At 41.1% G+C, this 27,969-nt stretch overlaps 3 protein-coding genes and 1 long non-coding RNA gene across 5 annotated transcripts in view; 2 read left to right on the top strand and 2 right to left on the bottom strand.

Annotated features, from left to right (window-relative positions):
- The window catches only part of LOC145439991 (uncharacterized), a 32,170-nt gene extending 24,900 nt beyond the window's left edge, over window positions 1-7,270 (top strand). The window contains exons 22-29 of the mRNA XM_080317655.1: window positions 376-466; window positions 1,657-1,777; window positions 2,869-3,138; window positions 3,421-3,519; window positions 3,574-3,664; window positions 3,726-3,919; window positions 4,863-4,913; window positions 6,217-7,270. Of these exons, the coding sequence (XP_080173781.1) occupies window positions 376-466; window positions 1,657-1,777; window positions 2,869-3,138; window positions 3,421-3,519; window positions 3,574-3,664; window positions 3,726-3,919; window positions 4,863-4,913; window positions 6,217-6,991 (1,692 nt within the window). The 3' untranslated portion in view covers window positions 6,992-7,270. The remainder of the gene's footprint in view (window positions 1-375; window positions 467-1,656; window positions 1,778-2,868; window positions 3,139-3,420; window positions 3,520-3,573; window positions 3,665-3,725; window positions 3,920-4,862; window positions 4,914-6,216) is intronic.
- Window positions 7,271-9,678: 2,408 nt separating this feature from the next.
- On the bottom strand, window positions 9,679-11,196 carry LOC145439992 (zinc finger protein 618-like). Its single transcript, XM_080317656.1, has one exon. The coding sequence runs from the start codon at window positions 11,194-11,196 to the stop codon at window positions 9,679-9,681; it is 1,518 nt and encodes a 505-aa protein (XP_080173782.1).
- An 8,768-nt stretch (window positions 11,197-19,964) lies between these two features.
- Window positions 19,965-27,969, bottom strand: part of LOC145439241 (uncharacterized) — a 49,613-nt gene continuing 41,608 nt past the window's right edge. For both annotated transcript variants that reach the window (XM_080316740.1, XM_080316741.1), the window contains 4 exons: window positions 27,644-27,729; window positions 22,209-22,388; window positions 21,146-21,282; window positions 19,965-20,376 (listed from right to left, as the gene is read on the bottom strand). In XM_080316740.1, the coding sequence (XP_080172866.1) occupies window positions 20,244-20,376; window positions 21,146-21,282; window positions 22,209-22,388; window positions 27,644-27,729 (536 nt within the window). In that variant the 3' untranslated portion in view covers window positions 19,965-20,243. The remainder of the gene's footprint in view (window positions 20,377-21,145; window positions 21,283-22,208; window positions 22,389-27,643; window positions 27,730-27,969) is intronic.
- LOC145439242 (uncharacterized) lies at window positions 22,813-25,633 on the top strand. The gene is made up of 2 exons (XR_013915124.1): window positions 22,813-24,044; window positions 25,038-25,633. It is a non-coding gene; the product is annotated as an uncharacterized LOC145439242 (long non-coding RNA).

Raw genomic sequence — 27,969 nt, forward strand, 5'->3', positions numbered from 1 at the left:
GAATCCGGGTAAAATCATCATATCTCATCCCTGATGCTCATGTGATTATGCTCAGGATTTTGTTGCCGTGGTTAACATTGAGAAACTTCTATACTGTTACATTAAACGTACCCATATCGGTTTTAGTGGCGGAGTTCCTTTCAGTGTTCAGACCCAATACGACTTTTTCAAAATCTATTCCGAACCGACATATAAAATAACAGGTTTTACGGTTATTTACACTCTGGCTAGTAAAGCCCTTGAAACCCACGCAGGGTCTTGAAGAAAATTGAAAATACAATTCAGATTCTACCCAGCTCTAACCCACCGGCCATCATCTGGTTTATTATACACGCATACCTTCAGGATAACGAGTATTTTCTTTGTTGCCGTCAGGTTTTACGTGGGCGCGTCCTCAACGAAAGCTTTCGTGCCGCATTGGACCAGCCGTACGACGTAGCGTTGAACACCAAACCTATGGCGACACGTAAGGATTGTTTTTATCACCATTTTTTCTATCATCCTAGGAACTAATAATAATTCTTCACCGTTGCTCTGGCGACTTCATATTCATTGTGTTTGGTACGACTTCTAATTGCGAGCAAATAAACACAATCCGTTGAAAATGTATCCGCTCGAAACACGACCTTGGTTGTTTTGTTTACCTTCAACCCGCTTATCTTCTGAATGAGTACAGTTGGGTTTGTTTTGTATGCCACCAGTACACAGATGCTGAGGTTGAAGTGTGTCACTTCAGAGCAGACTTGCTTTGAGTATATTTTGAGTAAACTCTTCAAGTAACGCCCACTATCAAAGTTTAATTATTAGATTTTTGTTATTTTGATACTAGTTAGTCCGCTATGAGATATTACAAAATGCATGTTTTTTTGTTAAATTAGTATCAGAGATTTGAGGTGAATTACGAAGGTTTTGTAGCGATATGTCATTTTCTGATCTTCATATTATTCTGTGGCATGGCTATCACAATTCATTTTGGTTGCATTAAATCCACTATTGTAACCGAAGTATAGGGAAAATGTGACTGCTGATGTGATTTGTTTTAGTTAAAAATAATGATTGTCAGCAAACTCGGCGCATTTGAGTACGCACACCGCTAATTTGTATTTGCATATTTCACGATTTCCGAGCACTATTTCATGTTGCACTTTGTCATTTTTGTGTTCCGCATGTTTATATAACACTTCCGTGTGCTAATAACGAGTTTGTGTTTTTCATTTCTGCCTGTGATTTGTTCATCGGATAATGCTCTGCCTACCTGTGTGTGGTTCACATCACCGGAAACGTTCATTGTTTGGCATACCCACTGATCCATCTTCGTGTTTTTAATGGTAGGTACATCGCTTGTGTTTGTGTGTGTGTCATCGTAGTCACGCGTGATTTTTTGGCATGTTCATTGTTCACACTTTCAGTTGTCACGAACGGTCTTTATATGGATAGTTGTAGCACTATTTCTATTATCCTGTAATATGTTTTTTGTGAAAATTGTTATGGGGGATATCTTGATACACTTTTCAAGTTAATCTAGGCGGGAACGCATTTCTTAAACAAGGACTATCAATTGAAAATTAAGGTTGTATCGTAATATGTCGCTTCCGTGAACAACTTTAGGTATTTATTGTAAATATTCAATATTTATCAAAGTTTTGTTGGTTCAAGTAACAGAAGAAGGCAACGGTTCCACCATAAGTCCTCTCGCCAAGACTGACGCCGACTCGAGCTCGCGTACGCAAGACAAAAAGCGGGCCCCTAAGGGCTACAAGCTTTTCGGCATTTTCAAGTGAGTCTTTACGTTTTTATCCCCCCATACTTACAGATTCCATATCATGGCAAATGTCGCTTTTAGAAACGTGCATAATCTGTTGGCAGTGTACAGAAAACAGGAAGTAGTGGACAACCGACGCAAAAGAAAGACAAGTTTGAGATCGCTACTGTTCACGCAGATTTAGAGCAGTTGACAGTCGTTTCGTACATATTCACAGTTGCAATTTTTGCTATGTTATTACCATATTGATTATTCCACGAGGGAAAGTTGAGACACTGCAGGCTGTTATTTTCATTATGCTTTGTATTCGTACCCTTGCCACAGTTTTTTTTTTTTGCTTCTTCAACCGTACTTACGACATGGCTCAGATCAGGTTGAACAGCCAAAGCCCTATGTGTACTATTTTACTGCGTCGATATGGGAATTATGACAGTGTTTTGAAATCGTGAGCAAGCATCGCTATTTCTGAGACACAGACCGCTGCTGGCATAGATAGGCTGCTTTCGAAAATCAAAAACTCGAGTTTATGTTATTTCAGCATCATGCAGTTTGATATTAGAGGTGGAAATGTTCAGTGCATTCTTTCTTCAATCGCAAAGTTCCAATGTTATTAAATTTTGTTCTTGCTCGAAGTGAAGTTGTGTTCAGTCAGGTATCATGGGAAGTATATTGTGTAGCTGCAGGCTGTATTGGAATTAGAGAAGGCATGAATAGATTGGTAAGTATATTAGTACGTAGCCTACTGATTTAAAATGATTGCTGGTTATGTGTAATAATGATCGAGGCTAGTACTAAGATAGATGTGACTTCCATAATAATAGAATTCTTCAATTAATTTGTTAATTAGTCGAGTGCATACCTTTCTGTATAAATAATTTGACTAGAAAAAGCAACTAGAATTACAGTCAATGCCTTGCACTCGAATTGAAATAGCCTATCCAAAACATGTTTTATTAAAACTAGTTATAATTCTATTTCGGTTAATAGTTGAGATTACGGTTTTCGGTTATGCCTTGTTTTCTAACGCCACTCGCCTAGATTTTCGCATTACTTTGATAGGTGGGTTTTGAGCCGTTTTCAAATTTTTTTCTCTTTACCAACTGAAGGGTTGGGAAGAACAAACGAAGCGCGTCGTCGGACCGTAATCTGGATTCTAATTCATCGCCGTCTTCGTCTCCACGGCTTGCCGAGAACGAAGCTCACAAGAAATATTTGGAAGCAAAGAGGGAAGAAGATTTCAGAAAGCACCAGGAAGAAAACGAAAGGCATGTTACCGACATTGTTTGTCCAGAGGTGTTCAGTAACAAAGCATCCTTACATAAACCGCAGACTTGGTTGGGTCCTATTTTGCTTGAAGAATTTTTTAAACATAAGTAGCCTACCCTCCAGCTCAGGGATTGTGAGAAATCACTGTTAGTTGAAGTAAAGCCGTGAGTTTCTACTCGATTACAAGTAAAAGTGGCGATTTTCTAGACCTGTCAAAACTGTTGCCGCCAAATTTCACTCTGCAGTGATAGGATTCAAATTTGTTCCCAGCCGATTCTATCAAAAAGTCTAATTTTTCAACCTGTGAAGCTAACTGGTTCGCTGATCTCATAAAATTTCGTGAGACGCTTCTATAGAACCGGCGCTTCACACCGACGTATGGTAACCTAATCTAGTGGTGTTTGGGTCGTATTTAGGATACAAGCCAAAGCCAAAGAAATGCGAGAGAAACAAGAGCAACAAAGGAAATTAGAAGATTCGGCGCGATTGAGGTTTGTTTTGAAATTTAATCAACTCGTCTTGAACTCACAACATGCTTATCTCAGATCAAATCAATCTGAGAAACAAGTCGAAGATCGTTTCCGAGCGCCGAGCGTGCCTATAACGGCGATGCAAAGGATGACGGTTGACACTAGAGTATGTATATTGATTCTAGAAAGGTGGACTTCACGATGATTAACGCTGGTATTGCAATTAGGTCTCGTACACCGAAGCATCCGGGCGGCGATCGGTAGATCCGACCGCTATGCGTAACTCACAGTCATCCATTTTTGATTGGAACACAGCAAAGAGACCCACGTCGCCTGTGGATTATCAGCCAAGATCGCACAGGCAAAGAAAATCGGGTGTCTCTAAACATAAAGCTACCCCAGATTACAGCTCACTTCCGAGGTATGTGCGACATTGAAAATGCTGTAGATACCGCTTTCGTACCGGCTATGATGTAGTTTTCTATGTGAGATGCTTTCGTGAGGATGTGTTTTTTGGGTTGTTTATCGGGATGCGAGTGTCGTGTATGTGAGTGCCGCCTCGTGACGAACGTTTTGCTATTCTCAGAGGTTTTAAGTCTAGCAGCAAATCGAGACATCGTCAACAACGCCAAGGTATGCTGAAACTGCTTCGGGCTCTTGTCTATGTCTTCGATGAAACCTTACTTCTGTTATGGAATGAACCTAACGCTAACACCCCCACCAGTCTGACACGTGGTCTTACGATTTTTCTGTGTTCGGTGTTAGAGTTTTCTTATGATTGGGTTAGCGGAGTGTTGACAATCAGTTACTGTGTTTGATTGTTCACCAGTTCTAATAGCTGTAGAATATACATTGCTCGGACCTTGAACGGCTGTCAGGTTCTGGTTCCTGGCTTTGAAGGGGTTAGCATTTATTGATATGCCTTGTCTGTCATCCAAAGTATAGACGTAGTCCCATAACATTTCTTGTTGCAATATTGCTGTCGTTTGAAGACATGTATGCCATGAGTTTGAAGCATCTATGCCATATGTATTCCACTGGATGATTAATTGGCCAGAGTGTTGAGAGTGACATAGGCCATAAGTTATGATTCCCCTGCGAAGTTGCTGATAGGCTATTTTGTATGTGGCACCGCGTAGGTCATTTGCTACTCGTAGGAATGCGATCTTTGCAAGAATGACTTTTGTTTCCTTACAAACGTCACTGCTATGTGGAATGTGGCAAACAGTTATGGAAGATTGCACACTTTGTATTTCTCCCTATAATCATAGTTTTGCGATCAATGATTACTCCTTTCTTCCAAACCTTCGAGAATGTTTTACGGATTTCCGATTGTGATCATCAGACAAACTTTTTTTGCACAGAAAAGTAAATGGTCAATACATCCGCTACCGCGGTGTTATAAATCCATACAGGTACGATGATCACTTGTAGTCTTGATCAGCATGCTGTAGTATCTTCACGCTACTTCATCCTTGTCTGCCGTTTCTTGACTCACTTCGAAACACTGTATGCAAAATCATCAAAAGTGTAATGATTCATTCATTCTCTCTTTTCAGAAAATTCCAATTTGATATGATTAACAAGTGTTACAATCATATTTATATTGTAGCCATCGAATACGTCTTGAAATTGTAGTGTTGTGACGAAGTTAGCTGTGCAGTGGCACAGCAGAGACATTTGTGTATCACTTCAGCAATTCCCCTTCTAAGTTATGTTGTTACATTCATGATTGCCAGGGTAATTGGATTGGAGTGCAGTATATGTGTTCCTTTCAGTTAGGGAAAAGATGTCAAAAGTAGAAGTTGTGTAAATCTATACTTGATTACTAGTAGCTATAGATATTCCCAGGATATGTCAAAACTACTTGAAATGGAAGTAGTAAATGAGAGGTCTGAAAACTACCCAAGTACCGGTATTTTCGAGAAGTACAATTGGCTGAGGTATCGCGTAATTTAAGAAGTCAATAGATGGCTGCTACTACAAATAGGTGCATTCTTTGAATATATATTCAGTTATTCTGATAAAGTGACTACTGTAGACCTATGCGGTTTTTAAAACAACTTGAGTCGTAATACTAATGCAAATGTTCAAGTAAAAGGAGAAGTAGTCAAAAGACGACCGCTTGTAAGTACGCAAAACCTGCTTGCGTACTCCAAAAAGTAGACGTACTCCATGGGAATATCCTAGAACTCATGGCACCCTATAATTTCAAGACTTTCATGTCAGTTCCAAGTTGTGGTCTCCCAATAATTACTCCCTCTCTTGCCCATGGAGAAACGGAAGGGTTGGAAACACTAAAGTTAATGAATGTGTCCTCATATCATTCTTAAGTTGAATCTGCACGTCATTTTTTACCTCATCATTTGTTGTGGTCGGAATGGATTGTGCATCGTGTAAATTTACTATTGGACTTACACCCGAATACTGTCTGCTGTATACTCACGGCAAGACTTGTAATCGCCATCGAGTGTTTTTCTAACCTAACCTAGCCTCGACTAGAACTTCACTCTACAACACACGCCAGTACCATTCACGTTACCGATACCAACATGCATTCTGTCTGTTGCCTGTAGAATCCCAGCTCTGTGCACGGTTTGAATTTCTCCAGCTCGAATGCGACAAGTGCATGCGTGAATCTTTGTCTGCTGCCTCATATTATGACGTTAACTAACCACACAGCGCGTTCGTTTTGTAATTCTCGATCTTCCAACCCAGAAAACCGGGCGCTGAGTCCAACGCCGGAGCGTTGCAGAACGATTCAGACGGAGTTATAGTGGAGAACGAGGAATCCGACTATTCTGATTGGAAATCCTCGTACATGCAGACGTCGCCGGGCAACGGAACGGATTTCGACAATTTAGAGTTTTATAACACGCAAAAGCCGCCGTCCGGACGCGAGAGTACATCACCGAAACAAACCTCGGATTACGTGTCCAGACATGCGAACAATGCGACTAGAAAGGGCAGGTCTGACAGGCAAAAATCAGCAAGGGTTTTGAATCATAGCGTTTCTACGCCGGCTCCATCGAACAGAAGTAAAACACCTCAACCATACCTTAGCAGGAGAGAAGACAGCCCACCGACACGTAGACGGTCGGATTATACTGCAAACGGCACTACTGATTTTTCGACTATCAAGAGAACATTTCAGCGCGAACAGAGTCCAGAGCCACCGCCCGTCGTAATGCGTAGGCCGAATCGTAGTAACAACCCAGCCCCGAGCGCGTACAGACACAGCATGCACGTAGACAACCCCGCGAGTCGTAGTTACGAACGCGGCCAAACATCACGAAATCAGAGGCCTTCTGTTATCAACAACTACTGGAGAAAAACCAGATCGCAAACCCCAAACCATGACCACAGCGATAGCGACCAGGCCATCTCTCCCAGCGCCAGTACAGTGGAAATGAACCGCAACGCGGTGAAGAAGATTTACGACAGGACTCGTTACGGCGACAATATTGTAATATCGCAACCTTATAATTTGTAATTGCCAACTGTCTGCGGGTGTGTGCCTCACAACGCTGTTCTAGATTATTTATTTTTCTATTGCTAATATTCGACGTTCCGTGAGGAGCGATTTTGTGAATCTCGACGAAGCTGTTTTTTTGTATTGACCGGTAGAATATTCCTGCGATACCTTTTGGGTACTTGTCGTTTTGCTTTCTCGGTACGCGTTTCCAACTATGGTGTGCTTATTCTTTATTTGTTCCATTGTTCTATAAAAAGAGTAAAACTTATTTGCGGGACAAAAGTCATCACTGAATAATCGATTTTTAATGCTTACTGTGCCTGTGAAGGTTAGCTCATTTGAGGAGTGATGTTGAATTTTAGAAGGCGAGGTTTAATATTATGAGTGCTGTCTCCATCCCCAGCAATTCTACCTGCAGGCAGATAGCGCGAATTTTGCTGCTCAATTGATAGGAAATTGCAGGCAGTCACATTCGCACGACATACGTAAGTAACATACATAACATCAGGCATGTCCTTGGTTGTTTTGCAGTGGTCCTACGTCAGGGTTGTAACCAAGCCACAAGGAACTGAGTCACAATCTCACTTTTATAGATTTGACTCTAGTCATTACCATTTCACCTCCAAGTCAAGTCCATGTCAACAAATGAGGGTCGAGTCATAGCGTTTTGACCCGATTCCCGTTAAACCCACTTTTTCAGTTTTGTTTAGTGATATAGAATGGCTCACTTTCGTAATATAGGCTAGTAATTTTCCTCAGTCTTAACAGTTTCTAGCCCTACTTCCAAGTATCAGTCATGATAGACGAAATACCAATAATATGGTAACTTTACTATACTCCGAAGTTACATTGAGATGTCTGTATTTGCCGTTCTGGTCTAGAGTCATATGACTTGGTTTGAGTCACGCACAATGACTTGAGTACAAGTCGAGTCAATATAAAAATTGACTCAAGTCGAGTCACTTTACGCATTTGAAAAAATGACTCGAATCAAGTGAGTCACCTGTCCTATGGGACTATATAATCTGATACCCCGGATATTGTAAGATTTTGTGCCAACTATGAGAAAACAATGATAAAGAACCTTGGGCTACTTTTCAAACTTGGTTACATAGTACCAAGTTAATTCTTGCAATATACCTTACCGTTACCCACAAAATCACCATCGAATTATCAAGTCCAGTGTGCCTTGTGACGCTGGTCATGGTTGAGGGACCGATAATTTGATTACATATTTTCCAAAATGGAATCAATTTTATTCTCTTATTTGTATTGTTCTGGAATACCGATACCCTAAAAGAACACCTACCTCTGCACATGCTCAATTGCTCAGTCATGCCCGTTTTGAAATTGAGGGCAATTTCATAGCGCTCTAGACCAGAGTATCACAAATGAGGGGTCGCAAGGAATGTACCATACTAATTTCACACTATATACCACAAATCATGCTATCGAAAGTTAACTCCTGAGACTCTCCATACACGCTGAACTAAACAGGATAATAATGTACAAAGAGATCAGATGTTGGCAATGGTCTTTGTTTCATTTAAAATGGTTATTGTCGTTTGAATATATAGAGATAACTGGTTGCCTGCATTTTGTGTTGAATTTTCAATTCATTAGTTCAGAATGCCACACTTAGCATCCTTGTAAATTGGCTTGCGAAAATATTGGTAGTGCGGTAGTGAACGTAATATGACAGATGAATAGCAGATTTTTTAAAATGGAGCAATTGTGGTATAGTAAAGAGGGAGCTAGCGTAGTGGTGACATCCAGCCCTAGATACGCAGGCGGCTCGGGTTCAATTCTGCGTTGATGTTTTATTCGTTGGGCCCAGGTCTGTGGAATTTCCATGCCTCATTTTTGTTTCTTGTGTGTATCACGCGCTACAGTCAGTCAGCAGTCCAGTACTTGTCCCTGTAAATAAAAATTATTTTTATGATTGTGAAATGAATATTCATCACGTCACGGGCTAATTTCTAGCTACAGTGGCAATCAGATCTTTCTAGGCTGAAAGTCATAGTCCAGATTTCGTGACTACATTTGTCAAGTGGAGAAACAACTCAACTGGACTCCGGCGTATCTTGCCTATCATCATTTACCACCAAACTTTGAAATTACTTCAGTCACTTTGCAATTCCTATGCTTGAGACCGAAAAGTGAATCAGCAGTAATCCCACTTACCATTCATTAAGACGTCAAAAGAGCTTTTATTTTTCGTTCCACGATCACTTCGCATCCAACCATCTAATCTTCGATGGAACCGAATTATCACGACTCGCATGTGTATGTATGCACAATTGCCCATACGGCAACCAGGAACTGTTAGGTTAGAGGTGAAATATTTCCACACGGCTGACTACGACGATCGCTCAGGAGAAATCCATATTTCCCAGCAGAATTTCATGTTTCGAAGAGTTTCCTTCAAGAATCCTAGAAGTTTATATTGAATCGTGTTGTCGAAGATTCCCAATTACAAATCTAAGATGCACTATAATATCACTCGTATCTCTAGAAAGAAATAGGTAAGAACAAAAATTGTACCTGTACTTGTACTTGTAAGTATAGGAAGGGCAACACACAGATAACGCCACTGATTTGCAGGTGTAAAATGAAAGTTCACCGGTATTGCATCTCGAATCGAAGGCAAATGACAGATATTACTAGGCAAGTATTGGACTGTAACAACCACAGTGTAGTAAAAACTAATTGTTACCACAGGACTGAACAATCATGAGAGACTCAACAGTGGATGCAGATACTCTCCTCCGCTTTTTTCCTAAGGTATCCCCACAATCTTTTCCACTATGAGAGCAGCGTGACGCTGGAATGCTGAGAATACCTTTGGCCAATCGGCTCAAAGTTGGGAATCTATGGCATATCGCTGAGTCAGACCAAAATTCAAGTGCACAGAATGCTCCAGCGGCATCCTGGTATTGATTTCCATGATAGTCAACAAAATTTTCTTGCAAGTAGCGAGTAATTTCATTATCCTGAAATTCCAGAAACTCGTCGTCGATGTCAGTACTTGAACTTGAAACTGAAGATTCTGACTTAGGAGACAATTTTTTGAGATAGAGCCCAGCATGTTCGACAACTTTTTGCTTTTGATCAGGAACTGCCCGCATGGATTTAAATTTTGGGTTCAAAAAGAGGGCTAGGTAATGCAGATCAGATATTTTGAATTCCGATACCAAACACAATTTTCCTCTTTTCTTCAAAAACACAGTCAATCCCTTTTCATATTCATCATCAAATGCCATTCTTCTCAGCAACTTTTCTTTATGTAAAGCAACTCTGTGCAGAGTTGGTTTAGATTCGCCTTCTAGATCAACACTGCTATCATTGAAGTCTTTGAGGAAAGAGATGAGCAGTGAGACCACATTTTCATCAATACCGTCCATTAGTTGCTCTTGGTTTCTTTCACTGAGAATAGGTCCAATCTGATCCTTGACTTCCATATAAGAAATGAGCATTTGAAGAGTTGATCCCCACCTAGTCGCATTACTTTGAACCAATGAGGCGCCAAGCTTTTCATTGAGGTCACAACATTTGATGTAAGCCGCCAAGTCTTCGACTCCATTGATTGTGGTGCGAATAGATTTGACATAGGTCATGTCTTCATCGTCTTCTGACATGGGTGCAACAGTGGCACTCAGGTTCTCTACCTGCAGTAGATGTTTCACCACAGTAGCTATCATATGGCATGCGCATGGTACATGCTTATACGGAGCTAATACATGGTTAATATTACTGTATTGATCGCTGACGTACACAAAATTCTCAGCCGCTTTTTCGCCAGTGAAGTCAAGTTGTTCACTGATATTTTCGATAGCTAGCCTGATAGTAAGACCTGCTTCTTCATCATTCATGAATTGCCGAACAGTAGCAACATTACTTTTGATATTCAAGTTTTCTCCTACATAATGAACCTTCAAACAAATAAAGTTCCGATCCTTTAGATCCGTCCACATGTCAGTGGTTACGCCAATTAGTCCATGGGACTCGATAGCAACTTTTAGCTCATCCAATAGCTGGCGCTTACAACAGGCTGCTTCCTCATCCAGCCTACGTTTCACGGTAACTCTGGATGGTAAAACTTCCGTTGCACTCAGTTTGCCATGCTTCGCCCCAATTTCGATGCACGTATTGGCAAACTTCCGTAGGCCCTTGCCGTCAACAGAACTCAGCGGTCTCATATCAAGCGCTATGAAGGATACCATAGCACTGCAAACCTTCTCCCGTGCTGCCTCGAGGACTTGTTTATTCGAAGAAAAGAAAGAGCTTATCTGCAATTGTGCTGTATTCTTACAATTTCGGATATGGTTGCGAAGGTGTGTCGTACCACTCGAATACTTGTGGTGTTTCAATGTACCATTGCAGATATTGCATTTAGCAAACCCAGTGTACTCGCCATTCTCGTATATCAGGGAGCAATCTCTCCATACATCACTCTGTAATCGCCGCTTTTTGGGTACTGGTACTAACTCATTGCATGTCGATGGTCCTTTGTCCATTGTAAGAAGTGAATGTCCGTAAGTTTGAAATCACAGCTAAACCAGACTGGAAACTAAGTGATTTTCGAGAATAAGTTTAGCATGATAAAAGGATTTTTAGCGTGAAAGGAAAATCTTATCTGATTCATGGGTGAAATCAGTAAAAAAATTGAATGATGTGCGAAAAGAGTACATTGACTCAGTAATAATGCCAATCCCCAACTTTTGTGAGTGATTTTAAGAGTTTTCACCTGAGAACTATCCAGATTGAATGTAGCTTTTACCATGGCTATGGCTGATTTCCAGTGTTGCCACTCCAGGTTCATGAAAAAACACTAGATTTGCCAACAAAAATAACACCAGATCGACAAAAAAATACACTGGTTTTTAAATTTAGGTTGAATCTATTGCATTAACTATAAAACACGAGGGGAATGCATTGACTAACACCAATGAATTTACGAGGAGACTTAATAATTGACGAATTGATCACATTTTCTGAAATCTATACATTTCCCAATAGCAAATTTGATTTTTTTTGGTTCTAAACTAAAACAGATTCTCGCCAATATAATAGGCCTATCCATTACATTCGATCCAATCCGAGCGAGAGATATATAAAAATTGGCAGAGCGTCATACACTTGCATATCAATGAGTAGTTTTGTAGCTTTTCCGCAGTCAAGGATCAAAGAAGGCTATACACAGAGACATTTTAATAAATTCAAACCTTCGAAGCCAAATTACTATGGGCATTGAGCAAGCAAGAATACGGTATCCCATGCAAAATTAGACTTTAGCCTTATGACGAGACGCCATTTTCAATTCAAATATTGTACCCCCAAAGACATTTACATCGTTGGCAACACCAGGGATGTATAACTGAGTGTATAATCCAGGGATGTACAGAAATGCAATCATTCATGAATGGGCCCAGGCAATTTGGGTGAATTATCACATTCGCTTCTGTCATCAGTTCGATTTGACGACATAAAACCGGTCTCAGGTTAGAATAAAAACAATGGTCAGTAGGTTGCCGTTTGGTCCGGTTTATCTCAATTGTTGTCATAATAACTTCACCTGTGCTAGGAAAACAAACTGCCAGTCGTGGTCTGGTTAAAGATTCAACATGAAGTCCCGAAAATGATGTTCTCTATAGTCCGGTTAGTCCTGAATACACATCCGCATCGCCATTGCATAGGCTATTTATAAATGACAGTGTCGAAAATCATGGGTTACCGTATTCTCAGGATCTACACTCTGGGCACTCTGCTAGTGATAGAAAATAGAGGCAGCAACGCACTAGATTTGCAAAATGTTGATAAAAAATACACTAGGTAAAGCCAAAATATACTAAATCTATTGTAAAAGCACTAGCAGTGTCACTACCACTGACGATTTGATTTCCAATACAGAAACCCACGTGGCGCTCCAAAATCAACAATAAACATACAAGGGGGAAAACCCGACGTGAGATCTCTAGATCAGTATTTCCCTACGTCGGCGATATCGCCCACCAGGGGGCGATTTGGCGGCCAAGGGGGGGCGAAAATGACGAAGGGGGCGATAGGGGGGAGAAAATGGACAAAGGGGGCGATGACGCGTTAAAACAGCGATAATTGGAGTCAAGACGGAGAAATGACCTTTCTTTTAGTCAACTCACGGAAATTCAGTTGCAAAAGTGTAAAATTCGACAACGAGTCGAAAAGTGTTGACTTATTTTTTTTTTTAACTCAACATGTCGATGATTACAGATTGTATAACGATTTTTCAGTTCACAAAATCTGGGGGGGGGCGATGATCGGCGTTGAGCTTGAAAAGGGGGCGATGAGTCGAAAAAGGTTGGGAACCACTGCTCTAGATCGCGACGCATCATTGACATATTGATCGCCATCATCATTTTAATAAAATTTTTATCAAATCAATACACCATAAGATTGCAATATAATGAAAAGATAGGCGGGTACCGAAACGACTTGGAGTTGTCTTTGAATCGGACACCCACCTTGGCCTACAGCATGTAAAAGAGGAATGCGTACTGGATAAAAGAAAGGATAACATAAAAGTATAAACACAACAAAAAATGAATGCGGCATGTGTTGTGTAGGTAAGGTAGGCGATGCTGAATGTTGATATGTCAGATTGTGGTCCAGTAATCTTGAGGGCTTGACTTCCAAACTGTGACTTGATCAAAAACGAATTAAGGAATGATAATAATTTATGGCTACCATTCGTCATCCTTTAGGACAGTGGTTCCCAAATGGTGGGGAATTCCCCACTGGTGGGGAATTCAATGATTTCAGGTGGGGAATAGACGCATTTGTTCAAAATTATATACAGGACAGTTTACATATTCACGGAGACACATGCGCAATTACCGTTATCAGTTAACTGCTCTGGAATGTATGTATCGAAAATTATATTGCGTGTTGCTCACAAAACCTCATTTTAACTCTGGATGGCCAATAATGGCGTCACAAACGCATCTAGCACGACTAATATGACGTGAAATAACGCTCTCGCGAAATTTTGAGCGTTACTATGGTATCGGTTCACAATACGTTTTATGTTGCAGTTGAAGGCGATTGTTATGCGTACTGGTGTGGTTGTGTGTCTTGTGTAGTCAAAACAACAGATAGCTGCTCTGTGATGACAAAAGTGCTGGTCAGTAGGGAGCAGGACCGTAACTGCCGCACCCCAAACCCCCCAATTAGGGGGGGGTGAGCTCGAAGAGGCCCGAAATTATTTCGTGCATTAACATAAATTAAAGTATTTTTTGGAAATTTACGCCACTTTATCACAAATTTTTTGCGCTGGACGCTCGATTTAATATCGCCGAATATCTGATTATTCGGTACCCTTCCCCCACGAAAATACGTAGAATTTTTAGAAATGGAGACTTCGGCGTCGGCTATTACTGCGCCACGACGCACCAAGGCCATGTAACATGCACCTCCGAGAAGTGTGACAGAACGATCAGCAGCCAGTAAAGCAATACCAATTTGAAATCTTGTGTGCTTTTTAGTTTGGGCGATTTCCATATCTTTGGACATAGCAGAGGAGGTCAAGAAATAGCATTATGTAATGAAGGTAATATACCAACGGGTCCGCCTGAAAATGTTTAATTCTTATTGAGGGGTCCTACCTTTTCCAACACACCTCACTCAGCTCCACCGGTAAATCTGATTAGGTGAGCAGAGAGGGGATAAAAAATTGATAACAAAATATGCAATTCCCGATCATATTTACCGATTCAAACATGAACTATAAAAAATTTTCGCGCTTCGCGCGTTTAGTACAAATAAGGCGACGCACTAAACAGTATACCAAATGTAGCTGATAAGTAGCGGGAAAAAAGCGTACAGGCTCAGCGGGGCTGAGGGGGTACTGGGGTGCTAAGCCCCCCCAGAAGTTATGTTTATCACCCTGTGGGGGCCCAAGATCAACATTTTTTTGGCGGGGCTGATGAAGTGCTGTTACGGTCCTGGTGGGGAATGAAGGCTCGGAATAAATCTGAAGTGGGGAATGAAGACAAAAAGGTTGGGAACCACTGCTTTAGGAGGATTTGTCCTCCTTCTGCAGGAAATCGAAAATGTCCTCAGAGAACGCCCAAATGTCCTCCTTTTCGACAATTCGTCCACCTTTCTAGCCGTGACAGTAAGGCTATACACGGCAACTAAAATTGTCAGAAATGACGCAAAATCTGGATTTCGACGGCAGAACCGTCATGAGGTTGACTAAAAAAGGGTTAACGTCAACCGAATTTACGTGAGAGCCGGTCTTTTTTATTTCAGTCAACCCAATAATAATTCCAGTATTTTTTAAATTACTTGTTTTTTCGTCCGCTATCATATCTTTTGTAACTTGTAAAAAGTGTCCAGATTTTCGGATCTCCAAATTTGGTCACCCTAAATAATTAGATTGTGATAATAGTTTAAACCTTCACAAGCAGCAACCAATGCAGCCACTCGAGGTCCGTGAATAAAAACACTAGAGTTGCCATCTAAACAACATTAGATCGACAAAGATTACACTATAGTTTTGAAATTTAGGGCAAATCTATTGCATTAATCCTAAAATATGATATGATTAACACCAACGAAGTTACGAGAAGACAACAAATGACAAATTCATCACGTTTTCTGTAATATATTTCACATAAGACACTATTGATAATTTTCCCCATAGCAAAGTCAATTTTTTTCTGCTTTAAACTGAAACAAATTCTGGCGAATATAAATATAGTATCCAATACATTCGATTGAGGGATATAAAAATTGGTGGAGCGTCATACACTCACATATCAGTGAGTGGTTTTCAAGCTTTTCCACTGTCAAAGGATCAAAGAAAGCTACACAGGGACATTTCAATAAATTAAAAACATCAAAGCCAAATCCCTATAGGCATGCAATAATCTCCATGCAAAATTAGACTTAAACGTTATGACGTCGCACCATTTTTCAATTCGAATATTGCACCCCAAGACATTTACATCCTTGACGACACCAAGAATACATATCTGAGTGTATAAAAACTGTATATCCCAGGATTACACAGAATATGCAATCATTCATGAATATTGGCCAGGCAATTTGGGCAAGTTATCATATTCGCTTCTGACATCGGTTCCCTTTTTGGACTTACAATCTGGTCTCACGCTAGGATCTTCACTCAACCAGTGATAGAAATGAGCGACAGCAAGGGATTTTCGTATTGGGTCTGTTCTTGTGCTAAATGAGCAAGTGTGGACGGATAAATAATTATTATTCCTGGAAGTATATATTATGTAAGCACATCAAAATAACATTTTCATTTAAATGTATATTTTTTCATGTCAAAACACTACATTTGCAGAATTTTGATTACAAAAATACACTAGAACACCAGGTTAAGTCGAATTACACTAAATGTAGTGTAAAAACACTTAGGAGTGGCACCACCAATGTTTCCTCTAAGCTCCGCACGTGCGCAATTGCGCAGTGCTGAAACGGTCTCTGCGCACAGAAAATCTAGGCTGCGCACAAAAAATCGGAAGTGATGTTTTTTTCTGGTCGTTGCGCACTGTTGTCCAAGGGACCACGCAGGCGCGCAGACTCTTGAAAAATTAAAGGGCACATTGCCTTATTACCAGGGGCAAATAGCGACCCGCATAGGTATTTCGCTCCGTGAAGAAATGTGGATTTGCAATCACGTGCGCCTCACGAAAGAAATTTTTCTTTTAGTATGGTCTCGTATGCGTCATCGATACTGATATCATTTCAATAGCGCATTATTTTCTTGAAATGGCGAAACAAAATGGTTTAACGAAATCATAAATAACAATGGGTTAGCTCGAAGTTAATCTGCGAGAAATTAACGAATATTCTTCTCCCCGTGGCATGAACATTGCGTAAGATTTACGCAGGACCGCAACTGCCGTACCCCAAACCCCCCGATTGGAGGGGCCGAGCTCGAAGGGGGCCCAAAATTATGTCGTGAATTAGCATAAATCATAGTGTAATTATTCTGAATCTTTCAGAAACATTTTCGCGCTAGGCGCGATTTAATATTGTCAAATATCGTGATTATTGGGTACCCTTTCTCCAACAAAAAATATGCATGATTTATTGAAATGGGCACTTGGGCGTCGACCATTACCGCACCACGACGCACCGAGACATAGGAAGTTATAGGCTATGTAACATGCGACTCCGAGAAGTGCGCCAGAACGATCAGCAGCGGGAAGACCTTGGCCGAAAAGGACTGTGCTGACTGAAAACTTCGATATATATACAAACATATATTTCTCATTGTTCATATAGGCGCCTAAATGACTGTCGCTGAATGTTCCTGTCCTGGCGATCCGAGTCCCAAAGCAAGACAAATACCATATCGAGGGAATATAGTATTTGCCAATAAAAGAATAGTACCAATTTCAAATCGTGTACAATCTTTTAGTTTAGTATACGTTTGGGCGATTTCAATAACTTTTGACATAGCGGATAGGAGGTCACGAAATACCATCCTGTAACGAAGTCATTATACCAACGGGTACGCACGAAGATGTTTTATTATTATTATAGAGGGCCTACGTTTTCCAACACACCTCACTCGATCAGCTCTGCCGGTAAATCTGATTTTGTGAGAAGAGAGAGGATAAAAATTGATAGCAATATATGCGATTCGCGATCATATTGACCGATTCCATCATGAATTTAATAAATTGTTCGCGCTTCGCGCGTTTAGGCTACACAACCACTAAACGGGTTCCCAATGTACATGACAAGTACCGGCAAAAAAGCGAAGATCCCGAGAGGTCCGGTTTATCACCCTATGGGGGGCCTGGTTTCGCACTGTTGTCCAAGGGCCTGCGCAGTGAGTTGGTGTATTTGCGCAGACTCGTGAAAAATTGGAGGGAACATTGGGCACCACAAGCTGCAACATCATGCATGTGGTAAACTGTCTGTTGCTACAGAGACAGGCAATTGAGTGGTCCTATTACGTCAAAAATATAGCAATAAGTCTTTCGCGGGAAAATCCATGCAATTGTATTCATGTTATGTTGACGAATGCTTTTATTAAATATTAATAATGGGGCGGGCGGGCCAAACGTCGCCACTCGCTATCCTATAAGCATGGGGCGTCGGTGTCTATCGGTAATTTCTGCAAGTTATCATTGCTCTGTGCGAGATCTTTCTCTTCACAATTTTGTGTCATTGATACCATGACATCCTCGTGATAACAATGTCACGGCGCTTACGTGGCATTCCGCAATCCCCACACCACCACTGCCGTGTCAACCCATTTACATCTGATAGCTATCAATCGGTCCGTTCCATTCTTACGAGTAATTTCAAGCCCAACGCATCGCGCCTGACATATAGTCAAGGAGGTCACCTTGCCTTGGCTACCTTAGAAAGTGATTGTTTTTCATCAGACCATTGTATTTAAAATAGCAGTGACCAATTTTATACATCTCCACACCAGAAGTGATGAGCATCGGACGGAGTCGGATAGGGTTCGGACCTGATTCAACATACTTTTGAGACGGTCGGATCAGATTCGGATCAGGGATATAGAGTTCTATATATCCCTGATTCGGATTCTATCTTCGGATATTTTTGAATAGTTCTGACCGGACGTGACTTGCTATTTCAAGGCCAAAGAAAAAATCGTCCGCTCGACAACCGAACATCACGGACAGTATAAACACATTCTGATAGGACTGGCATCACTCTAAGTCGTTTTGTCCAACGTCCAAGCAAATATAAATCGGCTAACCCTTTCCTTAGCCTTTGGAAAGACTACTCTGCTCAGATGTACAATTAGGTTTCTCCGAAAAAGTTATTCGATTCCGATTCTGGGCTACATTATTCGAATTCGCATGAATTTTTGGATAAGATTGTTCGGAATCGGACGGTTAGTTCCTCAGAGGCTAGAGATGTCGGACGAATTCGGTTCTCAAAAATAAATATCCGCTCATCACTGCTCCACATCAGGCCCTCTCTCAAGTCTTTATCCCAAGTCCCATCTACGCCTGTCAGCTCGAAAGACTTTCGTTCAACAACGGCATCTCGCGTGAAGGTATCACAACCCATCGCAATCGACGAGTTTACGCGGCGAACAGATAAAGTTGCATAGTGAGAAAATAATTTCATTGTCGCAATCTTTATAATCGATAGCATGCTTGGCAGTTGATAAACATTTGGAAAAACAATCACAGCTAGCGTTATCTCGTAGTAAGACTTATGCACAGAAAATTACAGACTCGAATTCCAGTAATCTTGTATAGAAAGCAAGCAACACGAAGAACTATATAACCTAAACCGCATAGAATGAAAATGAGTTTGTCGAAAGTTTCAGTCATCACATTGGACTGAGAGCGAAGTGCTACGCAAACTTTAATCCACCGAGCGGTACAAGGCAGGGCATAAAACGTTGTAGGGGGTAAAATAGACTAGTAAAAAGTGAATTCGGATCATGCATCTTGACAACATGGTGTAACCACTAGTATACAGGGTGTCCGGCATTTTGATGTAGGCTATAGTTTGCAATAAGACGGCGCATGTGGAGGTAGGTGTGTTGTTTGATGCCTGTTATATTTAGGAAATCCTCTAATAAGTATTTAAAACTCCAGACGACTCGCATCGAAATAACATATGGTGAAAGCGTGACTATAGCTATAACCTTGAAGACACCGAGTTTCTGGGTTTACATTCGGATTCAACTCGTAGTATCGTGGCGAGATAGCGCAGTGGTATAATCCGCGGCTGCAACACCAATGGGTGCGGGTTCGAGTCCGACCGAGGTCGACTTCTGAATTCCGATATCTAAGTGTTGGAGGTTTACCTAGGCTCCTCCTCGCCACTTCATCCGCGTCAGCGGTGTCTTACAAAAAGCCTAGAGGTGGGCCGTGCTATAAGTCGGCAGTTACGGAAAATAACAAGAATATCGGCCTGGTGTAAATGACCATAGTAGTCGACAAACACCATGAATACCCCAAAACAAACAAACAAACTCGTAGTATCCATAATTGCCGGACCAGCGTGCTTGCAATTGGTTCTGTAGCCAATTTCAAATTCATTTCGCGCATAAATCATCGCAGAAATTGCATTCAAACCAGTGTCGTTGGGTTAAAATCGAACTGTTTACTGTCGACAATTCGGGCTCGAATTCTCTCATTCAGAGCCGACCAAATCGACCAACGTACATCTCTGATGGTGACTACACCGCTCGAAAACCACACCAATTCGGAATGCGCTCTTCCCAAAACATCCCGACCTTTCCACGAAAGGGTCAGTGTTTCACAGGCCAGAAGGTCTGCAAAGGGAGCTTGATTAGATGGTCCCTTCGCACGCGACGGCACGAACTGCGAGATGTCCATTCCAATGACTCCGCGCCCGGCGAAATGCAAGGTCCGATTTCGATACTGCAGTAAAATATGAATGCATCTACTAAATCTTACAACAGCATATAGGCATATGCGCGGAAATGCAATACGAGTCCCTCATTGGAAATCGACTCCAATCACTTTTGATACTGCAGGATCCGTAGCACACATTTGAAGTCGAATCAGATCCTTCGAATCAACAGGAATAGTCAAACTGTGCAATGTGCGTTTACTTTAGTATTTTAGATGTGGTCAGTAATGAAAATCATGTACTTTTTAGGACTACCCAAGTACATTTTTCTGATTTGCACTACTTGTGGTTATATTTCAGACTATTTCTACATCAACTGCACATTTTTAGGCAAACTTATTTGCTTTTTACACCTTTTTTGTAAACTAGAGAGTAGCATAGCATCGCTTTAAGAGTAAAGTTTTCGTAAAAATTGGCCGAAATAGCATCAGTATCACGCTAACTGAGTGGTTCCCAACGTGGGCAATATCGCCACCCAGTGGGCGATTTTGAGAAACAGGGGTCGTAAATAACGAATGGGAGATGGGGGGAAGCGTACGAAGTCGGTTAAAATGTTAGAACGACTATATGTAACCAATCTAACTAACTAATACGCGTGAAAAACGGGTTGTTTCGCCTCTGCCTCGAAAATCGCCACTTCAGCTTGTGATTGAGTATAGTTTTACACCGTTACTCCTACGTCGACTTAGCACCAACACTGACCACTTTGATCATCTCTTGTGCCTCCAAATATTTGTTCTGCCTACATAGATTTAAATGCATCTCGCTGACATTCACCTTTTGATATTGGTGTAGATCTTCGTGCCGTCCAGAGTAAGCGTGAACGTTCCCTGGACCGGACGCACTACCTCCATTCTCATGCTGCTGATGTCCATAACGTTGCCCACCATTTCGGCCAGCTCAACGAGCGAATGCTGAAACCCCAAGATCTTCATCACGAAATGCATGGCGATAGGTGTATTATAAATTAAAATAGAATAATAAATAAATAAATAAAATAAAATACGGCGTAAATTATCATAACGACCAAATACTGCCACCAGTATGGCCTATTAAAAATTAGTAAGACGTTATCATTCCGTAACTCTACTGGGACACCGAGTAGAGGATTTACCTCCTGTGTATGTTTGTATCCATAAAAGAGCCGAAACTCGTTACAGTTTGCAGAATACTCAGAGCATGGGATTGGATTCGATAATAAGTACAGATTTGAAGAACTCGACCAGATTTGGATTGAGAAGCTTTGTAAATCAGGATACGGATTTGGAAATGAAACTGGATCCTGGATTCTCGCGATGCCGTCAAATGAATTCAAACGAGGAGACGACAATTATATACCAATGATTATTACGAGCAGAGTTTGCGAACCTCAGACTAGTACTAGAATTAAAACTAGAACTGCTCACTCTTTCGAAACTAACAACTGGTACTGGTTGCGAATTTGAAAAATCGGTAACTAGCTAACAAAAACAAAACTAACTAAATTCAATGTCGAAGCAACTAACATATTTGACTATATTGGAATCGGATCGGCTTTTCACATGAAAATCGGTACAAGTTTGAAATGATTGGGATTTCGAGCCCCAAAACCCACCCCGTGTCTACTAGGTATTACGCTACTGTTGGTAGTGATGACTCTGAATTGGACTTGCGTTCGGAACTCCAAAACCGAACAGAATCTGGATTCGCAAACTTCTAATACACCAATATTTGGATTTGTAAAGATTGAATCCGATTCTCTGATAAAATCGTGTCAAGTGCAACCATTGTGGGTAGGACGGTGTCAAATTGACGAAGACGATTCGGAGCATTGCAAAAACACGCGAAACATCAATATCACCTTTGCGTTGGGCGTTTTGCGCGCCTGCTTCAGTCGCTTTTCGTCGTCAATCAGGAGCAGTTGCAAAATGTCAGTTCCTCTGAAGTCGGTCTTCAACAGCGACATCGGTATTACAGACACGGTGTGGTAAAATGACTCTCCGATCTCGCCCGTGATCGCCACGTGACCCTCCATAGACCACTGCGTGAAAAGAGACGTTTGCGGTTAAACTTGGCCGTATGTAGTACAGCATGCGCTGGATATCCGTTTTTCCTCGTAGTATAGCCCGTTTTTGACGCAACGCATACAACGGAAGCACGCACTGTCTGGCATACCAATGCAAGCTTTCAATGCAGCGTTGACCTTCCTTTGCAAGGAATGTGATACAAAAGTATGACATTCACCCTCTCGCAAACTTCCTCATATTTACACCGGAGACGGTGAAAGCGCAGCCAAGCATGAGTAGTCAGTAGTGAAGAACTTATACTTTTTGGAGTACTCAAGTAGGATTTTTCCATTTGCACTATACCTACACTCTTAGAAATATTCGTAGATTTACCCAAATTATACCGGTAAATTTGTCCCGTCAGTTATATTAACGGTAAATGCCCGTTAAATTAATATATGGGCACGTCAAAAGTAAATTTACTTGTTTTTAGAGGGTAAAAAAATTACAGATTAAATTCGTAGAAGCAATTTACGGGATAACCAGTATTTCAGATTTACTTTTGGATTTGTAAAAGCAATTAACTGGATAATAAGTATTCCGGATTTACTTTGGCATTCGTAAAAGCGATTTACTGGATAATCATTATTTGCAACATTGCTATTGAACTCACAGTTCGATCATTTTACACGCTTACGGTCTTATGTACATATATATATATATGTGATTTTCGTAATTACATCATGTTTCAATCATCAACCAAATTACGACATCGATGGCCGTGCTGATTGCTAATCGGTGAATGGTATCCGAACATTTGGGCATTGCAGATACCATCGTTTATATCGCTTCATAAATAGTATCCTTTGAGACATTAAGGTCTAGCAATAGTAGCATGGCAAGCGAATTTGGTATGTTATGTAGTTTTACTGCAGGTATGATCTTTTGTGTAATTATCTGTTGGACCAGTTCTGCCACCATTGTAGACTCCTTAACGCATGTATGATGCAAACTATATATCGAAACACTGGAACTGGTGTTTAGCCGCCATGCTCCTTTGCCATTGAGACGAGAGTAGTAGACGTCCTTTACCTTTTTCCTGCGAATGGCCTTGTGAATTGTTTGATCATGAATTCGTAGCTGCTCGAGCGAACAGTACATTGTGACGTCATACATTTTCCAGACATAGTGGCGTCAGACGTCAGACATATCTGAGCCTGAGCACGTGCGGCTGAATGTTCCGAGATAGATATTATATCGACGCGATGTTTTCGTATTGGATAATAACAAGATGTGTTGCTGTAAGATATTGAGGGTTTCGAAGCCACAGCTTAACTCTAGCTTTAGAATATTGCAGGTGTTGATAGCAGATATTGTAGGTATAGCAGTATCCGAGCTCAAATCTGGCAAGTTATTCTCAGTCCTGTTTCTGAAGACGTATGTATTTTCGTTACAGTTTAATGGTGAACAGAAGCTATGGCTTATAAGAATGTATTACATTTTCTGACATTGAACTACACGAAAATGGAAGCGTTATGGCATTATGAATCATGACGTCGAATGCTTATGTGATAGAAAGGGATCATTTCGCCTCTCGCTTCTAGCACGATGCCGTGCGAAATACATTGGACGTGCGATGCAAAGGAGTATTGCCAGAAAAGTTTGCAATCACGCTGGAAAAGATGATTCAGGTACGAAGTCCTAGGCCAAGGGTATCCGTATCAAACTCAACTTGCGTCGCTGGCCAGATTCAAACTTTCAAACCGCTCGCGGGCCGGATCAGTCAAATCAGCCCGACCTTACTTTTCGCTTAAATAGTTTATTATCAATCCTGTATACATTTTGGTATATTACATAACATTCACGATCATATCATATGGATATATTCTAGCAGCACCTTTACTCGCAAACAACGGAAGTTTGGCAAAAATTCAAAGATTGATCGTTTGAATTCAACCGCTTAAACACTGACTCTAACCACGGAATAAGCTGACATATTTGTATGCTCCCTTTGTTTTAATCGTAATCTGCCGTTAACTCATCATATGCGCTTTGAGGAACACAAGTGATTTAATTGTAAACGCAGACGTTAGAATGTGGCTCATTATTAATCGTCATTCGGGTTTCTCTGTCTGTCTGGGGCCTTTGAGTAGAAGTGATACAGCAGTGCGACCAAATATATTTGAATTGTATTTTTAATAACTATTATATTTTCCATGCGACCTGCATATAACAGTTTTTTTTCACTTCACGAATAACTACTTTTTGGCTCATTTCTTCATAAAAATATGAACTCAGTGTGCACTTTCTGGAGTTTTTGGAATTGGATGTCAGTATCACCAACTTGTTCCTGATGATGACTAGAGTAAAACCATAACACCACTGTCGGATAATTATATCACGGTCTATGATCTTGACATTTGTGGCCTTGCGGGAAGCATTTCTTACAATAATATCTCAACATTTGTTAGAAAATGTGCTGGGTAATACAGGGGTTTTTCAGACTACTCAGAATTGCTTCGCAGGCCGCATGCGGCCTGCTGGCCTTATGTTCGACATCGCTATCCTAGGCCATCATTATGTGAGAAATTGACAAGAATATGAAAAGTCGCAGTATGTCATACTATAGCGTTTCAAAGTTTCCAAATTTTAACGGTGTTGATGACAGCATAATCTTTGTTCAGATTATAGAAGAACCTACAAAAGAGCATGGCCCAAAGTACAGTCCTTCAACTGCTGCTGAAGTTTTGATGAAGCCTTCTTCATTCAGGCAGTTGCTGACCGATGATCTCCACAAGAAAGACTGGATTTTCGTCATTATCCACACTTACTTTTTTTAACGTGTTCCTGCACCAAATAAACCTGATTCAAATTTACTGGTCTCAGGAACGTAAAACTGCTGCAAGGGACCAGACGAGTATATTGATATTACAGCAGATTTCTGTTACCTTAGGATACGGAAATTTTCCGTAAAATTTCCTACGGTCAGCATATGTAAAATCCTATTACGGGGAGAGTTATTTCGAATTTACTGGTCTCATCAGCGTAAAACTGCTGCACTGGACTAGACCAGTAACTTGGTATTACAGCCGTTTTCCGTTACATCAGGTAACGGGAATTTTCCGTAAAAATTTTAACAGTCAGTCTTTGTAAAAATAAATTACGGTCAATAATATTTACGGGAAAATATTTTTCAAATTTACTGGTCTCAGAGTCGTAAAACTGCTGCCAGGACCAGACCAGTAATTTGGCATAGAATATTTTTAACAGTGTAGGCTACTCAAATATGGTTATGTTTCTTGAATATTTCCACTTGAACTTAACAGTTTTGTATACAAAACTAGTATCCTTTTAGGCAGGAGATACGTCGCAGTATTTTGTCAGTCAATCGCGCCGGCCCCTATGACAATCTCTCTCATAAGAGCATTGTAAATCTATCCAAACTTCGTAAAATTGAAAATCTAAAAAGTACGCAGTTTGTCCTACAAACTTGCTGAAGTTGAAGTATACAATATCCAATGCCTGTAATAGTGTTACGTTTTAGGGCTTTGTTCAGCGCCAGGGGATCCAGGCACAAGCGGATATCTCCAGATTGCTTTTTTACAGTGACCAGATTAGATATCCAGGGAGTATGGCAATCCACGGGAGCTATTATGTCAGCATCAACCAAACTATCAATTTTCTCCTTCACTTGTGCTTCAAGGCCAGCGGTATTTTGCGAACACGTTAATCTCTTTTATAAAACATGGGTGGCCGAATGAAGCCAAGCTGGTACCCCAATCAATTCGAAATTTTTACTGTTTTAAAGAGGAGTTGACATTTCAGGATCAAATCGTTCTGAAGGGTGATCGTATTGTCATACCGTCGTCCATAAAAGGCACTATTCTCAAGAGACTTCATGCCAGTCATGTTGGAATTCAAGGTTGTGTACGCCGGGCTCGTGAATGTTTGTATTGGCCCAACATGGTTAACGATATTACGGACTTCGTATCAAGCTGTCCCACATGTGGCTTACACCAACCCAACCAACAGAAGGAAAGTCTGATTTCACATCCGGTACCAGGACGTCCTTGGCAAATAATCAGTAGTGATTTATGTGAATTTGACGGACAACATTATTTGATTACAGTTGATCACTACTCGGATTATTTTGAGGTAGATCGACTGACCTCACAGACTTCTACAGCAGTTATTCGCCGTTTAAAATCACATATGGCACGTCATGGAATCTGCGAGAAATTGATTACTGACAATGGTCCATGCTATGCTGCTCATGACTTCGAGGCATTTGCAAAGGAATATGAGTTTGAACATGTGACCAGCTCTCCAGGACACAGCCAATCGAATGGAAAGGCGGAATCAGCTGTCAAAATCTTCAAATCGTTACTTCGTAAAGCGACAACTGACAAAAAAGACATAAATATTGTACTGTTGGATTGGAGGAACACTCCAGGCGAGACTGTTCCTGGCTCTCCAGCACAGAGGCTATTTGGAAGACGCACCAAGACCTTGTTGCCAATAGCAACTAAACTGCTTGAGCCGAAAATTGTTTCTGATGTCATCCCATCGCTTATGGATCGGAAAAGAAAACAGGCAAAGTATTACAATCGTGGTGCAAAAGACCTCGCCCTGTTGAGTCCTGGTCAACAGGTTCGATTCAAAAGGACAGAAAATGGCTTGTGGCTCGAAGCGGTGGTGATGAAGCAACTGAATGATCGATCGTACATTGTTAAGGCGACAGATGGAACGATCTACCGACGCAACAGAAAGTTTATTCGAACTACTGTAACTCGCCCGCAGGTTGCATTTGACTTTGACGACATTTCGATTGCCAGACCAGCGGTAGTGAACAGCGACACTAATGGGTCGTTATCTGGTTCCAGTAGCAGCAGGCCAAGCCGTACAGTAATTCGACCAGCATACTTGCAAGACTATGTTACAACTTGATTCGTTGCTGTAATTTATGTCCTAATTCGGTTCGCTTCGTTTTCTATTATTTTGTGATGTTTTGAGAAGGGGATGTTACGTGGGTTATTGTATGTATTATGATGATGCTTCCCTGTAAAGTAGCAAGGTATGACGTCATGCCTTACCCAACTGTGCATGACCGCATCACTCGTGCTTGACCGCTTTATCTATTATCTCATCGCTCTGGTTGATGGCACATGGAAGCCATAATAAATGTACAGCAAGAAACATGTGGTAAGACCGTTAGTTGAAAGTGAGCAATTTCGCGACCCAAATCATTCGGCCGCGTTCCTAAATGGTAATAAGTTCATAGCGTCCCAACCTTGGAATATTCTATCTTTGTATACGCCGCTGGCGGCCCGGTGTCGTTCGATAAATCCACCAGCTTTCCGAGTTTTCCAAAGCGGCCTATCGGACAAAAAAGCAGGGTTGTAATGACTCGAGTCATGACTCGACTCGAGTCAGACTCGAGTCGCGATTTTCGGATGACTCGACTCGACTCGAGTCATTTTCTCAAAATACGGAAATGACTCGACTCGACTCGAGTCAATCTTTGTATTGACTCGACTTGGACTCGAGTCATTGCGCATGACTCGAAGCAAGTCATTGACTCGAGATTCAGACGGCCAAGACCAACATTTCATTGTA

The sequence above is a fragment of the Botryllus schlosseri genome, chromosome 5 (assembly GCF_051294905.1).
Source record: "Botryllus schlosseri isolate E-star chromosome 5, Bs_hap1, whole genome shotgun sequence".
NCBI lineage: Eukaryota > Metazoa > Chordata > Ascidiacea > Stolidobranchia > Styelidae > Botryllus > Botryllus schlosseri.

Coding starts and splice junctions, on each gene's coding strand:
- LOC145439992 (XM_080317656.1), bottom strand. CDS start 11,196: ATGGTATCCTTCATAGCGCTTGATATGAGACCGCTGAGTTCTGTTGAC.